The sequence below is a fragment of the Chelonia mydas genome, chromosome 20 (genome assembly GCF_015237465.2).
Source record: "Chelonia mydas isolate rCheMyd1 chromosome 20, rCheMyd1.pri.v2, whole genome shotgun sequence".
Classification (NCBI taxonomy): Eukaryota; Metazoa; Chordata; order Testudines; family Cheloniidae; genus Chelonia; species Chelonia mydas.
Genome location: NC_051260.2, coordinates 14,775,610 through 14,794,265, shown reverse-complemented (window position 1 = coordinate 14,794,265; position 18,656 = coordinate 14,775,610). Strand labels below are relative to the sequence as shown.

At 54.2% G+C, this 18,656-nt stretch overlaps 1 protein-coding gene across 1 annotated transcript; it reads right to left on the bottom strand.

Moving 5' to 3' along the window:
* Positions 1–3,275: 3,275 nt before the first annotated feature.
* On the bottom strand, positions 3,276–12,154 carry TNFSF14 (TNF superfamily member 14). Its single transcript, XM_007058209.4, has 4 exons — positions 11,748–12,154; positions 9,092–9,128; positions 5,856–5,897; positions 3,276–5,323 (listed from the first exon to the last, which is right to left on the bottom strand). Exons 1-4 carry the CDS (start codon positions 11,964–11,966, stop codon positions 4,905–4,907), a joined length of 717 nt encoding a protein of 238 aa, XP_007058271.1. The 5' UTR covers positions 11,967–12,154; the 3' UTR covers positions 3,276–4,904.
* Between the last annotated feature and the right edge of the window lie 6,502 nt (positions 12,155–18,656).

The following is an 18,656-nucleotide window of genomic DNA, read 5'->3' as shown; positions in this document are numbered from 1 at the left end:
CCTCAAAGGACCAGCTGCCCTGGTACCCCAGGCAATGGGCCAGCCGACTGTGATGGGCTGTTGCAGTCGGACGTGGGCGTTTGGGGCACCATGACTTGGCTTCGTGCCATTCTCCCCCTGAGCTGGGCGCTGCCCCTGCTGTGTCCGTATGCCCCACTTCTCAGTGCCATTGAGCCACAGCCCCTGAGCTCCGGCTGCAGGAGCTGATGCAGAGCTGCCCTCCCCAGCAGAGCCGTATCTGGCCACGGCTTGCAGCACTCAGGAAATCCTCCTGCTCTCATGTGGTGTGACCCAGAGGGGCCAGATAAGCATGCGTGTGTGAGAGAGCAGAGCACATGCTGCCGAGCTGACGCCGGGCATTTCCATCCCAGCCAGGGGCCTGGTGCATCTCTGCATTCTCATCTCTGGCACCTCCGGACCTCGGAAAACCGTGGACCGGGCAGGAAGTGCCTTCTCACCCAATCTGCCCTCAGGTCTGGAGTGGGGACTCTAGCCATCATCCGCAGCTCCCTAAAGCCTCCTGCACTGGAGCTAGTCACTTCATCAGCAGCTCTCAAAGCATAGTGTCATTATCCCCATTTTACAGGTGAGGAAACTGAGGCGCAGAGCGGTGACGCGACCTGCCCAAGTTTGCCCAGCAGTGCAGCTGGGAATAGAATCCAAGTCTCCTGAGACCCAGTCCTACCCACTAGGCCATGTTGCTTCCCTGCTGAAGGAGAGTTCCCAGTTCCCTCCCTGCTCACACTTCCACCCCGAGCCAGAAAGAGAACCCAGGAGTCCTGACACACAGGGACTTATGCTGTCTATCCTATCTTGGGAGCGCACCCCAAGAATCCTAACTCCTCGCCCCCTTCCTCTAACCACTAGACCCCACTCCTCCTCCAGAGATGGGGCTAGAACCCGGGAGGCCCATCTCACAGCCTTTCCTTAGCCATAAGAGCCTTTTGCTCTGAGTCTGTAGCGGTGCAGACCCTGCCCTGGCCCTGCTCGGCGCTAGCTCGTTTGTTTGCCCCGTGAGCGCACTCTCTGAGAGCAGGGTGCAGGCCCAGACCAGGTCAGTTTGCTGTCATGGCGGAGGCAGAGGAGTGGTCCCCCGGGACGTGAGCCTCAGTGCTAGGCTCTCCTTAACTCAGCCGGCTTCCACCTTGTACATGCTTGGTTGGGAGACCACTACAGAGAGCGCAGAAAGCCGGGGTGGGTGATTTCCACTGAGTCAGTGCAGAACCCGGGGCCCCACTGTGGTAGCAAGCGACGCTACAGTTCGGAGGAGGTGTAAAACCTAGCTCCTGACCGCTTGTGGTCATTAAACATTCCTACGGTGCATTTCGCGGGGGTGCACGCTGTCCAACTGCCACCCCACGTATTTCCATTCTGCCTCTTTAAAAGGTCCCCTGTCATTTGGATTCTTCTTTGTTTCCTAACCGAAACTGCCATGGAGCATTGCGGTGGAATAGCTGCCGTGTGGCCCACCCCAGAGAGGGCCACATTTCAGAGCTGGGTGAACAAACCCTCTAGACTGAGGGCCAAATTCTGCTCTCCCACTAACACCAGGTGTAAATCTGTTATGCTGGCATCTGTCAGTTATAAATGGACCTCAGTGGAGTCATTCCAGATGCACACCGGTGTCACCGAGAGCAGAAGCTGATGCATCAAATAAAACTGAAACCTTGGGTTGAATAAAAGGTCAGGTTAGTCCCAGGGAGCTTTGGGACCCAGGGGTCAGATCCCAGGCTAGTGTAAATGGGCCCAGTCAATGGAGCTATGTTGATTTACTCCAGCTGGGATGCTGGAAACTCTTGGAAGTGGCTGGAGGTGCACTGGGCCTGAGTCAGATCAGACAATCTAACCCCCCGGTTTTCTAACGGAGTTACTCGTATTTACACCAGGGGATGAGAGCGCTACCTCTCAGAGCAGACGCAAGGCCTGATTCTGCTCCCATCGACACCAGTGTCATTCCAGGGGCATTACGCCACCCTTGCTCTGGTGGGAGTGAGAATGAGGCACCGGGCTGCTGGCGGTGGGGTAAAAAAATTGCAGAACCTCTTGGAAATCCTCAGATGACCTCAGTGGCGCTACCCTGATTTACACCAGCAAGGGGGATCTGGCCCCATTCCCTCCAATGGAGCAAGGGCCGATTCGCACCAGCCCTAGGGCTCATGCAGGGGCTTTTACTTCAGAGCAGTCGCATCGCACAGGGCAGAGGAGAGAACTCATTCTATTTTGAAGCTCAGCAGTGGCCAGTCTTTGCTCTGTCCCTTTGGGGTCTCCAGCGGCTTTACAGACACCGATTAACCCCACAGCTTGCCCCCCTGCCAATCCTGCTCCCACTGAACTTAATGGCAGATTTGCCAGTCACTTCAGTGGAAGCCGGATCGGGCCCAGGGAGGTGGATTATGTGGAAAACCAGCGGCAGAACTAGGAACAGAATCTCGGAATCCTGATCCCCCCCCAACCCCGAGCTCCTGTGGTCTTGGACCCCCCTCCTCTCCCACAGTGAGGAGTAGAACCCAAGAGCCCTTATTCAAGTTGAGAATAGAACCCAGCACCCTCTGCTCTAACCGCTAGACCCCCCAGTCCCCTCCCGGAGCCATGACTAGAACCCAGGAGTCCCAACTCCCAGCCACTATCATAGTAAGACTGCGCTTCCTCCTGGACCCAGGCATTGCAGCCTCTTAGCCCGGAATCCCTGCGCTCATCTCGGACTCTCCTCCCGGCATCTCGCCGTCCTGCCCCTCTGTCAGCGCCGGCGCAGCCCCCAGAGTGCTCTGGACTCAGGTAGGGAACGATGCAACTTTGTGATCCATGCAAACATTGCCCTCGCGGGAGCAGAAAGAAGGGCAGAGGGGTCTGTAGCAGGGGGGCCTGCTCTTTAAGGATAAGGGGGTGTGTGGCCGGTCCGGTGGGAGACAGGCCCCTCAGCCTCCCGTGTCCCCTAGGGAGGCATCATCCAAGGCTTGGAAGGATTCGATTTTTATCTGCGTCAGTAAACGTCAATTTCACCGTACATGCCCACAAACTAGTGACAACAAATATTTCCATTGCTCATCACAGAAATGTACAGATGGGCAAAGGGAGAAAAAATGCCGAACTTTTTGGGGTTTGATTTCAGGCCATTTACTTTGTATATTTTGACCCGGGATGTTTGACCATTTGTGGCTGAACAGTTATAAAGCTTTACTGAAGCTGAAATCTCAGCCCCTACTTTTATCAAATAATTACGTCCTCCCCTCGCACCCCATGTCCCCCAACTATGAAAATTGAAACCAATAAGAACAGGAGGGGAAAAGCTACCTGTAATTTTGCACAACTGTGAACATTTAAATCGATATTTTTTTTTTTTACAAATGCCTAAAACAAACACCAATATCATCCATCAAATTATAAACAACATAAAAATCAAATTCTGTGTCCCCCCCCCAAACATACCCAGTGGCCCTGGGGTAATGGATAAATAACCATTAGATACAGCTGCTCCCTGAATATCAGGGAATACTCATTGTAAAATAAATAGGCGCACACATGGCACGTTCACGGCACGTAGCGCAGAGCAGGGAATTGGGGGAGCCGGGTCATAGCCCCAGTGGCCGGAAATCAGCTTCGCCTCACGGACTCCAGCGGATCGACGCTCAGGTCTCCCAGCCGGAGTTCTGGGCCCGTTCCGCAGGATTCTCCCCTCGGGTAAGTCTTACATCAGTGTCGCTTCCGCAAAGTTCCTCCGGATTAACACCGCAGCGAGTGAGAGGAGAACCAGGCCCGTTCTTGCCAAGGTCGGAGACACAGGGCTAAATAGTAAGGGCCCAATCCTCAGCAGGTGTAAGCTGGCATTGCTCCATGGCAGCGACGCCGATTTGCACCAGCTGACGAGATGGCTCTCTGCAGCTCTTCTTGAGGAAGAGTCCTCGGGCCAGACCCTCAAAGGGAGGTGCCCGGATCAGAATCAGGGCCTTCCCCATGAGCAAAGGGAACTGCAGGATTTGACCCCATCAAGCACCATCAGTTGCTAAGCAGAACTGCAAGCCAATTAAATACACTTTCCTCCCACCAACACCCTGTCAGCTGGCGTAAACAAGCATGGAATGATTGAAGTTGAGTTTGAAGTTATAGGTTGAAGTTATAAAGATTGAAGTTACACTGACATACAGCAGCTGAGGGTCGGCCGGCCTTGGCGACCTTGAGGCGAAATGTCCCTTGTGGTAGCCAGTTTCTTTGTCTCTCCACTTTCAAAGCTCATCTTGGCTTTCAAAGCTATTTGAAAACCCGCCGGACCTGACGGAGGGACAGTGGCCAGCTAGTCAGGGGGACAGCAGTATGACCTACAACACAAGGGAAAGGCAGAACCATCGTCCCTGTTTTGCAGCTAGGGAAATGGAGGCACAGAGCGGCAAGATGACTTGCTCGTGGTTTCACAGCAGGTGGGTGGCACAGCTGGGGATAGAACCCAGGAGTCCTGACTCCCAGTTCAGTGACCTCCCCTGGACCTAACCACTGCCTATCAGAGTAGCTTCTGTCCAAAGCACTCCACGCAGCTTAAGCTTCGGGATACCCTCGTGAGGCGGCCTGTTTATGCTCAGACGGGGAAAGCAAGCCATACAGAGAAAAAGTGTCTGGACTGAGGTCACACAGCAAGTCAGTAGCAGAGCGAGGACTTGGCTCCCAGTGTCCTGATCCCTAGTACAAGGCCTCAACTGGAAGCCCACCCTTCCTCTTCCGAGCTCTGTGACCAGCCTCGGAAGTTAACCTGATGAGCTGGATCCAGCCTGGGGAGCATATTAGACTGGCAAGGTGCAACAGTATTTTGGGGGGTGCTGGGTCAGAGTGACGTCGGAAAACCACATCAGTGGCGGATTAAAAAGCACAAGGCCTCAATCCAAAAGCCATCAGTTGTGGCTCCGGGAAGGGCCTGCTCAGATCATGAAGGTGCCAAAATAAGACCTGGTGCCATCTCTGATCTGTAGCACCTGTCTCTGCGACACCTTGACATAAATCTGCTCCTCCTCTTCCAGGTGGAAGATTCCTCCAAGGAAACTGTTTTGCCGCCAGAACTCGCTGCCCTTCCCATCGCAGTAAAGGATCAGGTTCTCCAGAAGTTTCATCTCCTCGACATACCTGGGGGTCTTCTTATAGATGCCATGATAGATGACAGAATTCTGGCCCTGCTGAGAGCAACTCTGCGCCATGAGATGGATCTTGGAGTAGATGTAATAGAAGCCGGGCTTGATGCAGACCAGGGAGCCGCCCTGGTAACCCACATCATGCAGGAAAGCCCAGTCCTTACTGTGTTCCCACTGCAGAGAGCCGTTCCCAGAGGTGGTGAAGGCCGCACCTGGGGAACACAATGCCCACAACATGTCAGGCCTCAGCTCCCTCCCTGGGTCTCAGCCCAGAAGGAGGCATAACTGGGAAGAGAACCCCGGAGTCCTGGCCCCATCCCCTCCCGCTCTAATCACTGGACCCCACATCCCTCCTAGAGCTAGGGAGAGAACCCAGAAGTCCTGGCCCCCATCTCCCCTGTTCTGATCACTGGACCCCACGTCCCTACCAGAGCTAGGAACAGAACCCTGGAGTCCTGGCCCCATCCCCCACCCCTGATCTAATCACTGGACCCCATGTCCTGGCCCCATCCCCCACTGTTCTAATCACCGGACCTGACTCCCCTCCCACAGCTAGGAACAGAACCCAGGAGTCCTGGCCCCATCCCCCCCCTTCTCTAATCACTGGACCCCACATCCTTTCCAGAGCTGGGAATAGAACCCAGGACCCCTAACTCCATCGCCCCCTGCTCGAATCACTAGACTAGACGCCCCTCACAACAGAGGCAGCAGACTATGCAGGACTTATGCAGGACTTCAACCTACCTAAGACATGAGCTGCTGGCTTCTCAGCGTGAAGTTTCCTGTCTGCAAATGAAACAAACAAACAAACAAAGGCCCAGCTGTGAGATCAGCCCAGCTCCGAGTCCTCTGTTCCCAGCGCCAGCGTGGGCTGGGGAAGAGCTGCCCGGGGCTGAGTTCCGGAGATGGGCCTGGATCGGAACCCAGCTCCGGGTCGGAACTTTGCAAATGGAGCCAGGCAGAGCAGCACCCCGGATCAGAACTGGGGCTCACCCTCCAATGTAAAGCAATGGTGCCCTGCATCCCCCCCAACCCCCTCTAGTAATGTCACATTCATCTTCCCCCCCATCTGCCTTGTTCCATTGCAACCTCATCACGTCCCCCCCCCACTCACTCCATTACACCCCCGTTCCATTCACCCGCCCTTGCCCCCCCCCGCCCCCCCCTCACCACTTCCTTCCACTCTCCCCCGCGCTGGGTCTAGCCTGCACTTTCATCGGGACTGCTATTTAATTTCTCTCTCTGTTTCCTTTCTGTCTCGTTTCCACACACACCGCGGGCCCCCCCCCGCCCGCTTCACTGCACCCAGCTCAGAAAAGCCTCCCCCCCGGAAAGCAGTTGCGGGGGAGGATGCGCTAGGCAAGCATGCTGCGTCGCGTTGTATCGCAGTGAACCGCCTAGCACCTCTGGGCCCCACTGTCCTCTGCTGGATGGATTTGGAACTGCTTAGCCATGTGTCAGAGCCCCCATCCCGTTAGCAGCTTAAAGGAGATTTTCTGTGAGGGGGAAGCGTTTTTGCAGGAGCAGGGCCTGGGCCTGCACGTCCCATGTGGTTCTTTTGTGGAGCACGGCTGCGAAGCTGGGCAAACCGGTACAATATTTATGTCACTGTCTGTGGAGCCATCCAAACCTTTCCCCCGGCCACTATTCAACTTCCTAGGCCAGAACCTCAGATGGTGCAAAGCAAGGGAACACCTTTGACTTCAGGGAAGCGCTGCTACTTTGCATCAGCTGAAGATCTGGTCCACTAAAAGCAGTTAGCTCACTGGGGCAGGAACTGTCTTTTTGTTCTGTGTTTAAATTGTACAGCGCCTAGCACTTGGGATCCTGGGCCGTGACTACTGTATGCGCTACTGTAATAAAAATCCACCACCCTGGCTTAGCAATATCCCCAGCCCCCACCCACTATCCCAAATCAAATCCACGTCATCCTGTCCTGGGTCTTGCTTTGCTGCACAACAGAGATGCTCAGAACCTGACAGCAACAGCAGGGACAGGACCCATAATTTCTGTTCCAAAAAGAGCTGAAGGAGAATCTCTGTTCGCAGTGTAGGGACTATGAAACATAGATGAGCAGTTCTGGTACCATCCAGCAGAGGGCAGCGGTGCTCATACGCACTCACCACCTTGTTACTGTGCTCTTGACCAACATAATCAACACAACAACAGATTAAAGACACAGTGCCACTGCCAAGTCAATATCATCATCATCCCTAACTCGCTTTTCATCAGTGGACTGCACAGCCCTTTACAAAGGAGCTCAGTATCATTGTTCCCATTATACAGAAGGGGAAACTGAGGCACAAAGTGGGGTAGTGACTTGCCCAAGATCACCCAGCAGGCCGGTGGCATAGGTGGGGATAGAACCCAGGTCTCCCAGTTGAAGGCTCTGTCCGCTAAGCTGCACAGCCTCCAAATACCTGCAGCCATTAACACCATCGCAAAATGCTCCCACAGCAGAATGGTACCCCGGATCCTCACTCCAGCGTCATCGATTCCGAGGCCAGAAGGGACCGTTTGGATTATCTAGTCTGACCTCCGGTATAACACAGGCCATAGGACTTCCCTGGATTAGTTCCCATTGGAACTAGAGCAGGTGTGTTAGAAAAACAGCCCATCTGGAATAAAAAGCTCCCAGGGATGGAGAACTGTAGCCCAGTGCTCGCTCCGATCCATTACATCAGAGTCACACTGCAGGAGAAGTTTCCTTTCCTCCCCCTGCCGCCAACAAGGGCTGTATATATAAACCACGGACGGGCCCCAACCTGAGAGTCTCTGAGGCTATGAATAAACCTTGGTTGACCAACCCATTACAAATAACCCTTTGCAATTCTTTGTGCTAGCACACATCTCTGCCCCTAGCGTGGAAGGTCTGATGCAGAGATGTTAACCAGAGGAAATGAGGTGGGGTGTGGAGACAAGGGGGCTTCGTTAACAGAGATTAGACCCACCCCGTGTTGGAGTCACACTAGGCTTTGTGGAAACTCACTTCTGGGTAGGGTCGGTGGGACTGTTCATTGCAAATCAATGAACCAATGAATTTAGAGCCAGATCCCCGGCTGGTGTAAACAGGGCCAAATCCCAAGCTGGTGTAAATCAGCAAAGCTCCACTGGAACCAATAGGGCCAGATTCCCAATTGGGGTAAATAGATGTTGCTCCATTGAAGTCAATTGGACCAGATCCCTGGCTGGTGGAAACGAGCATTGTTCCACCAGAGTCAACAGGGGTTATACCGATTTACACCAGCTGAGGATCTGGCCCACCGTGTCTGCTTGGGAATAAATGGGTGAATGTTTTTATTTCAGCGGGTCCAACCGCGAGCCAGGAATTCTCCTCTCCCCGCTCTGACGCGGGCGTAACGCCGCTGGCCAAGTCCCAGCGGTGTAAGGGAGATCACAGTCAGGCACTGGGAGATCGCAGCTGCGTTCGGTTGGTTCCTTCTCCCGGCCAAACCCCTCAGCTGGTGCGAACTCAGTGGGGCTGCTCTGATTTACAAGAGCTCAGTTCCCATTTAGGCACCGACATACGACTTTTCCAGCGTGCAGCACCCCGGGTGCCTCTGAATATCCGGCCTTGACTTAGGTCCCTTTGGTGTGTCTCCAAAGCAGCGCATCTCAGAGCTTGGGCCGATTCATGGGGCTTGTGCTACAGGGCTAAAAATAGCCATGGAGACATCTGGGCTCAGACTGGAGCCCGGACTCTGAGACCTGGCAAGAGGGGAAGGTCCCAGAGCCCAGGGTCCAGCCCGAGCCCAAACGTCTACACCACGGTGAAACAGCTCTGCAGCCCTAGCCCCGTGGGCCGGGGTCAGCTGACACAGGCCACCTGCAGGTGTTTAATCGCAGTGTAGACATGTGTGATTTAGTGGAGCGCTTTTGGAAAAAATCTGTCCCTCGTTGGGAGAGCCACGCTCTTAAAATCTGGTCTGTGTTTCGGCAGGCTGGCAGCTGAGGGTTCGCAAAAGGGGGAAGAGATTTACCTTGAATGGACTTCTCGGAGATGGCCCCTGCTTCCTCCTAGGATACAAAATACAAGCCTGTTAGAAAGGAGACACACACACACACTCACACACACATAAAAACCCCAACTCCCAAACCCTGAACACTTTTAGCCAAACAGTTTTGGGCTTTTGGCTGAAAAATTTCCAGGGTTCGTTTTTTTCAAATAAACGGTTGACATTTTCAGTGGACCCACCCCCATTTTCCAACCAGCTCAACCTGCCTTCCTCCCACTGGATCTGTGATTGGCTCAGCACCGGGCAGGATCAGACACCTGGCTACGTGGGGTGTGCAGACACACTTTCGTGATTCTGCCAATAATGTTGGCTGCCCAGCTGGAGAAGTCTCGGGCCTGATTCTGTGGGGTGCTGAGAACCTGGGGCTCACCTAAAGTTACAGGGGCTGGGGCCTAGACCTTCAAAGATATTTAGACACCAAACTCCAGTGCCTTTGAGGGTCTGACCCTTGGCATATATGAAATTGAGGACTGAAATGCTGCAGCATACCTAAAATCTTTGGGGTTAATAGAGGGATATCGGGCTGAAATTTAACGGCCTGTGATCTATAAGAGGGCTGACTAGATCATCTGATGATCCCTGCTGGCCTTAAAGGCTGCTGGGCACCTGAAAATTTTGAAGTCACTTTTGAAAGTTTGGCCCAGAGTTGGGGATAGAACCCAGGAGTCCTATTACTCACCCCGACCCCCTCGCTCGAACCCACTCCTGTCCCAGAACCAGGAGTCCTGGCTCTGTGCTTGAACTTGAACCCAGCTTGAAACACGTGTTTGGATGCAGTTTACAAGCACCTGTAGCTGACCCAGGTTCTAACACTGTTTGTGAGGGCAGCTCGAGCCAGGCCAGCTTATGCTGGGCTCCGCTCCCCTGGTAGCCCAGGCTAGTAGGGGAGGTAAAAGCAAACCCACCAGGGCACAGGCAATTCAGACTCCCAAAGGAACAGCCCCTTCCCGAGCTGCTCCCCTGCCTGCCCCTGTGATCCCCATGGCCAATGCAGATTTCTGCAGGGGGTCTTGGGGCTCGTTGGTGGAGGGGGTTGGTTGTTGGGGTGGGAGGAAGGAGGGGGCTTGGACACGGCCCCTGGATTTTCCCGCTGTACAGACCCCGCCAGGAGGGGCAGCAGCAGGACCTGGGCCTGAGCAGTTTGAGATTCCAAAGGAATGTTTGCAAGCAGCTGGCCTGGGCACCCACAAGCACAACGTGGCTTGAAATGTGTCTCATGTTATAAGGTGTGCGCACGCACACACACACACACACACACACACACAGAGTAATACACGAGTGCCACCCCAACTTACACACACACACAGCAACAACCCCATTTATACACACAAATCCATACACACACACACAGCTCCAACCCCATTTTTTACACACACACACACACACACACACACACACACACACACACACACACACACACACACACACACAGAGTAATATAGCTCAGTGGTTTGAGCATTGGCCTGCTAAACCCAGGCTTGTGAGTTCAATCCTTGAGGGGGCCATTTAGGGATCTGGGGCAAAAAAAATGGGGGATTTGTCCTGCTTTGAGCAGGGGGTTGGACTAGATGATCTCCTGAGGTCCCTTCCAACTCTGCTGGTCTATGAGTCTATGAGTCTACACACACACACAGAGCTCAAACCCCATTTATACACACAAATCCATACACACACACAGAGCTCCAACCCCATTTATACACACAAATACACACACACACACACAGACTCAGAACCACACAGTGCCCTGTCAAAGCACACAGACACACCCGGACTCACCCTAGCAAAGCCACACTGCCCATTCCCAGCACACACACAAACACAGAATGTTCTACACAAGCAGGTGTGCACATGCCAGTCCTGATTCAACACACACGCCAGGTTAACACAAACATACTGTCCCTTACTACTGCACACAGCCCCATCACAGCACACAGACACACAAACCGATGTCAACACATGCACGACTCTCTGCTAACACAAACCTGCGCTGTCCCTACTAGCAGACATGAGTCCATCCAAAATCACAGTCCCAACACAGCGCGCACACACACACACACACACACACACAGCCCTGTCCCAGCAAACACACAGCTCCATCCTAACATACACTGTCCCATTCTGCTGCACACACAGTTCAATTCAAACTCTCTTACACACGGCCCCATTTTAACACACAGATGCCGCCCAGACTCCACACGAGTACACAAACACACACCCAGATCCCTGTGCCAGCAAATGCCTAGCTTTATCCTAGCACACACACAAACACACACTCACACCAGTGCATTTGTAAATTACAGCGCACACATGCGTACACACACACAGATCCTTCCCAACACACTTGCACAGTCAGCTCATTTTCACATTCCAACACACACACACACACACACACACAGAGCCCGATCCCAGCACGCAGCACTGCCCAGACACTGTGTCACTACACCCTCACCTCCAAGTCCACACCAGCTCATTTCCCTGTTACTGTGTACACACATGCACACGCAGAGCCCCCTGCCAATGCACACTGCCCCATCCCCTCGTGCATCCCCCCCCCCGCCCCATCACTGCCCATGCGTGATGCAAGACTCTCGTCTCCCGCTCCACTTTCTCGGTCACTCACCCCAACCTGGGACGTCGTCTTCTCCAGCTCTTTCTGGAAGCGGATCAGGAAATAGCCTTCCGTGGCCACCCCGGCCAGGGCTAGGATGACCAGAGAGGCCAGGAAGCCCTGGCTGTGCCAGCATACCCTCCGCTTCCTCCTTATGGGCGGGACAAAGGGGACCCCGTGCTGCTGGCCGTCCACCACGAAGACAGAAGGATACACCACCCCATCGCCCATGATCGCTCTCGGTGGAGCAGGGGAAGGTCCGCAGCAGAGCTCGGGAGATGCTTATGGACTTGACGGCAGAGCCAGAAGCAGACTTGACGCCGTCCCTAGCAAGAAGAGGACTGATCATCCCCTCTGTGGCCTGGGTTATGTATCCGAGCCTGTGACGCCCACAGCCCCGTAGAGGAAACCACACAATTACTCAACTGGCCTCTGAGTCCTTACACTTTTCTCTCGCTTGGCTGGGTGGGGCTACCCTGCAAGAAGCCACGCCCCCTCCCCCCCCCGGCTTTGCCTCCCTGCGGGAGCACGTCTTTCTGCTAGAGGCAGCCACAGGCTCTCTGTGCTTTCCAATGTGTGGTAGGAAAAAGGGACCTCCATGGGGACTTCCCAGCCCCGCCTAACTCCCTCCTTCAAGAGCTTCACTAGAGATCACCCGGACTCATAATTAATCAGCTACCTCAGTTATCAGTGGGGATCAAACCCAAGCCCCGCAGTGTGCCACACCCCACCCCAGCCCACTTGACGTATAGCAGCAAGGCCTGTTGTTCTAGGTTAACCCCCAGTCCTGGAGGAGGATCCCGTTTTGCTACGTGCTGTGCAGACACAGAACAAGTCTGTCCCCTGCTTCACAACCCCAAACTCCTACCACTGAAACCATCGCTTGCCGTCTGAATCTCACTTAGTTACAATCTGGCTTTTCAAGCTCTTTTTTCCCTCCGAGAGAAATGCTTCTCTGGCCTCCAAAAGAACAGGAGGACCTGGGGCACCTTAGAAACTAGCAAATGTATTTTGAGCATCAGCTTTCGTGAGCTGCAGCTAACAATAAATGTGTTAGTCTCCAAGGTGCCGCAAGTCCTCCTGTTCTTTTTGTGGATACGGACTAACCCGGCCGCGCCTCTGGCCTCGCGCAGCTTCAGCTGGTTGGGCTGAATAAAATGGGGTTCGTTGTATCAATACCAGGCACCCCTCAGGGGTCTGCCCTCCAGTGATCTCAGCGTTTGCTTTGCAAAACGGCCATGAAACTAAAATAAAGCAACAATTCTCCGCATCGCCCCTTCCCCTGCGCTTGCTACCTGCCTGTTTGACTGATGCACAGAGACCCGCCTGCGGTTACACAGTGAGCCTGTAAGAGAGCAGGGAGTGGAACCCAGGAAACCCGGCTCCGAGACGACCCCTCTAATGCATTCCCCCTGCCGGAGCTAAGAGTAAGGGGGTGTCTATGCTGCAGTTAGACACTCGTGGCTGGCCCAGGGCAGCTGACTCAGGCTCAGGGGCTGTTTCTGACCGGAAAAGGACCCTGGCGGCTCCGGGCGGCACCGTTGAAATCCCATCAGCAGCGCAGCGGGGGCCCAGGGCTAATGCAGGCTCCCTGCCTGCCCTGGCTCCGTGCGGCTCTCAGAAGCAGCTGCCAGGTCCCTGTGGTCTCTATGCGCATGGGCGGCTGGGGAGGCTCCAAGCGCTGCCCCCATCCTGAGTGCCGGCTCCGCAGCTCCCATTGGCTGGGAACCGCGACCAATAGCAGCTGTGGGGGCGGCTCCTGTGGGCGCGAGGACAGCGCGCGGAGCTTCCCTGGCTGCCCATGCGCCCAGAGGCCGCAGGGACCTGACAGCGGCTTCCTGGGAGTCACAGTAAGCGCTGCCGGGACCCCGCACCCCAACCCCATGCCCAAACCCCCTCCTGCATCCCAAACCCCTCATCCCCGGCCCCACCCCAGAGCCCACACCCCCAGCCCGAGCCCTTACCCCCTGCATCCTAACTCCCTGCCCCAGCCTGGAGACCTCTCCTGCACCCTGAACCCCTCATTTCTGGCTCCACCTGAAGCCTGCACCCCCAGCCCAGAGCCCATACCCCTCCCCCCCGCACCCCAACCACTGCCCCAGCCTGGAGCCCTCTCCTGCACCCCAAAGCCCTTATCCCCAGCCTCACCCCAGAGCCCAGACACCCAGCCGGAGCCCTCATCCCCCTCCTGCACCCCAGCTCAGTGAAAGTGAATGAGGGTGGGGGAGAGCGAGCGACAGAGGGAGGGGGGATGGAACAAGCAGGGCGGGGAGCCCTGGAGAAGGGGCGGGGCAGGGGCGAGGCCTCGGGGAGTGGGCAGGGCAGGGGGCGGGGCAGGGGTGTTCGGTTTTGTGCAGTTAGAAAGTTGGCAACCCTAGTTTAATTGCGGTGCAGATGTTCTGGCTTGGGCGGGAACCCGAGCTCCGGGTCCCTCCCCACTCACCGGATCCCAGGGTTTTTCTCCAGCCTGATCCTGGACATCTACACCACAGCTAAACAGCCCCTTAGTCCGAGCCCCTTACCCCGAGCTGGCTGACCCGGGCCAGCCGTGGGTTTTCAATTGCAGTGTAGACATACCCTAAGAGTCTGGACTTCCAATGCCCCAGCTCTAACGCACAAGACCCCTCCCCTCCAAGAGCCAGGAATAGAAGCCAGGAGTCCTGACTCCGAGCATTTCCTGCCCTAGTGCACTAGACCCCTTCAAGAGCTGGGACCAGAACACAGGAATCCTGGCTCCCTGCTCTAACCCGCTAGACCCACTCCCCTTCCAGAGTGAGGAGAAGAACCCAGGAGTCCTGACTCTCAGTATCTTGCTGTGACTCACTAGAGCACAGACTTTTAAATCCTTTAATTAATTGGCCAGGTCACTCGGAGCCTTTGGATGATGAAGTCGCCTGGTAACTCTCCATGGGAACCCAGGACTTGGGCTCTTGTGGAACTATACAGATAACGAACGCTTCAGGGATGTGGGAAAGGAGGTGAAGAAGAAGAAAGTCCAAGTTATCTTCCTGGAGATCCTTCTGGTTCCGAAGAGAGACAGGACAAGGCTGAAAATACTGGGGGTGACCCATCGGCTCCACGACCGGCGGGAAGCTGAATGTTTTGTGGAACACTGGGCCACACTTTAGGGGGAGAAGTGGCTCTCTGAATGGGATGCCCTGCACCTCACAGGCAGGGGGCTAATCTCCATGGCTGGAGACTAGCTGGCAGAGGTGCCCACTTTCCAGTTTGCCAGGGGATGCTTGACCCCCGGCTATGCCCCCATTCCACCCCTTCCCCCAAGGCCCCACCCCCGCCACACCTCTTCCTGCCCCCGCTCCTTCCCCTTCCTCCCCAGAGCCTCCTGCACACTGGTGGGCGGGAGATGCCGGGGTCGGGGGGGAAGCTCATCGGGGGGCTGCCAGTGGGTGCTCAGCACCCACCATTTTTCCCCATGGGTGCTCCAGCCCCGGAGCACCCACGGAGTCAGCACCTCTGCCAGCTGGAGCAGCCAGGAGGGCATTAGACTAACAACATGAGGGGAGGGTGCTTAGGAGGCAAAAGTGGGACAAATTCCGTGAGCAAAGGGAGCAGATATGACGAAGAACGTGGGAATATTTTTCAGTTGCTGATGTGCTCATGCTAGAGGCGTGGGTAATCAACAAGAGGAATTGGAAACACCCATGGAGGAGATGACGTTTGATATAACGGCATCACTGAAACTCGGCGGCGGGACAATTTGCATGACTGGAATGTTAAAATCTCTGGTTCAGGAAGGATGGAGTGGGTAAAACAGGAGTGTGGGGGAGTTGGCACTCGGCATTAATTAATTGCTTGTTTTTGAGTTATTGATAACTCAGACTCACAGGATCTTGAGTGTGTATGGATCCATGTGCTCACCAACAAAGCACTGGACGGGGTGCTGGTGCGGGGCTGTTACAGCTCACCGGATCAAACCAGAGAAGAGGATGAGTTACTCCTTAAACTTCAGCCTGCAATGTGTGGAAATAAAAAGTGTGTTCTCATGGGAGACATATGCTGGAGGTCTCAGACAGCCAGGAGGAAAACATCATTAGAAATTCTAAAAGTTATAGAGGATCGTTTTCTAACACGAAAAGTATTGCCCCTGATACGAGGCAACTATTTTGGACCTCATTATGTCATATAAAGATGAATTAATCACTGGACTGGAAGACGGTGGTGCGGGACCAGTGATCATGCCCTGATCACATTCAATATGGACAAACAGAGGACAGTCCTGACCAGTAATACAGATACCTGTAGAGCCCTGTGCCGATACAAAAATTGTATCTGCATCCGGTCTGTGACCTGCAAAAACGGTCTGTGGGTAGACGCACCTGCGGATATAAAGCGGATAGCTGCGCATTTGCGGGGTTTTGCACACTTGGTCCTTCAACAGGGCTGGTTTCGCAAAACTGAGGAAAATTATAAACAAAATTGATCAGGAGGGAAAAAGTTAGGCAGAAAAATGGGAATGAAAATGGGGAGTTCTTTAAGAAGAGTTTATTAGGTGGCCAAAAGCAGCAGAAAGAGGGAAGAGACACTTACATTACAGGGCTGAGAACTCCGGAGTCCACATGTAACTTTGGAGTCATTACAGATTCCCCACAAATGCGCTGATGGAACGTGCGACTCCAGCTTACAGGCAAGGTTGTTGAGAGACCCTGTAGCCAGACAGCCAGCCCCCCCCCCCCCCCTCAGACCAGCATTGCTGGAAACACACGGGAGCCAAAACAACAGGGCACTTAACATAAATTCCAGCACAGCCTTTGAAGCTGTGAGAAGCACAGGTGTCCTGCTACAATGTGCCTCTGGGAACATATACAACGATTAGGCTCACAGCAGACAGAGAAGCTGTGACAGACATGGCTCTTAGCCCCTACTAAATAGCGTGATGCACACACCCCAACATCCTAGGTGGGAAAATATTTACCCTGATAAAAGAAGTGTCCAGTAGTCGAAACTTATTGTTTCTCCCTTGCAAGTGTGAACTACTCTTGCGAGAGCTGGCGTCGCCCAGACAGACCAGCCCCAATTTGGCATAAGAAAGGAGAAAGAGAATAAAGGAGTACAGAGGTATAAGTATGGGACCTACAGCACCATGATTTTTGAGTGCTTTTCACTATCTATCTGCTGGTCAGATAAGTGACAGCCTCCCAAGGCTTCTGCAGCTAAGAGGGTCCCTAAGCCTTGTCCCTTATTCGTCTTTCCGCGGAATTGAGTGACCGATCCTGGCTTGGCACCGCTGGAATCGAGAGATGCAAGGAGGGTAAGAAGCACCCACACCTGATCTCCTATCTTTAGTGTACACATATTTTGAAATAGAGCTCTATACTTTGTTTTCTTTTCTTTGGGATTGTGGCTTCAGTTTTGTAACTTGTTTGTGTGTGTAACATCTCTACATTTAAATAAGTAGGCACTAGCAATTTTGTAACCACATGATTAGAATCTAGTTTAATAAATTTTGGTAACCATTGTGCATAAGCCTGACTTGTTTCTCTGGTTTACTGTAAATCAGCCAACGCAATTAAAGAACCTCAGCCGTTTTGGCTATAAAGCCTGGCCATTAGGTGAGAGTACTAAGAGCCTAGCGTTGAGTTGTGCCGCCTCCACGGGGCAAACTCTTGGGGCGCCTGTCAGTCAATCCTGGCTGCCCGCTGCGAAGGAGCTCTGAGCTCTAGCAGTTAAAGTCACGGGTGTGGAGAGGCTCTTAGTGCTGCCATTGGGGCACCTGTCAGTCAGTGTTGACTGCCCGCTGCGAAGGAGCTCTGAGCTCTAGCAGTTAAAGTCACGGGTGGTTAGGACCTTGGGGCATCCGTCAGCCTAGCCCGGGCTGCCCGCCGCGAAGGGACAGTGCGTCCTAGCGGTTAAAGTCACGGATGGTATAAACGGGCATAGCTGGCACCTCACCAAACATCCCTGGCCATCGGCTAACAGACCCCGAGCTAATCCCAGGGAAATGCAACCAAATAGCAAGGGCAGCTGAACTGTTCAGGGAAAGGATCAAAACAATGACAGCCACTAGCAGAGAATAAATACGCAGGCTCAAGCCAGAGGAACCCAGGAGGCAGGAGAAAGAGAGAGAGAGACATGGGCCGAGAATGTGAGGTATCACGATCCAACATATGTACTGTGGAAAGCAACATGAAAGGCAGAAAGAAAACGCCCTGCCGATGGCGTAAGGACCAAACAGCACCACTGTATGTCCCAGCACTGCATCAGTCCCAGGAATTTAAATAGCAGCAGTACGTGTAGCAACTGAGGGTGCAGAGATGCTCAGCGAAGAGGAGAAGATCTGCCATGTGACTCGAGCAGTGCCGAAGACTCAGTGTCTTCACCCTGCAGAAGGAGGCTGCCACCTATTCTACCAGGGTAGCTGCAAAGATGAGCCGTTCGGGTCCAGCAGGATTGCGGGGCCAGCTGCAACGTAAGCCCAGCAGTCCCAGTAAGCAGCCCGGGCTGGTCTTTTACAATGAAACCATTCTGAGGCCAGTGGGCAAACGCAGGCTCAGACACCAATGAAAGGAGAGACGTTATCACAGGAGTACCGCCACCTACTGGGGGCTGCAAGCATGGATTGGGGAAGCACACGGGATCCCTGTTGGGAGGGCAGGATTCCCTGATGTTAAGACCAGAAGGGACCATTTTGATCATCTAGTCTCACCTCCTGCACAGGACAGGCCAGGAGATTTCACCCAGTGGTGCCTGCCTCCAGCCCACATCCTGTGAAAGAAAGCAGGGTGAGAACAGCTAACACGTACCAGATGTTCTTAGAAATCTACTCCAGGCAGGAATTGAACTCCTAGCCCACGGAAGGGGGCTCAGATGACTGCTTGCTTCCTTATGGCACCAGATGACACGGCTGCTGGAAACCCAGTCTCCAGGGCAGCTGTTGGTTACTTTCATACGCCTGGCTGGTTG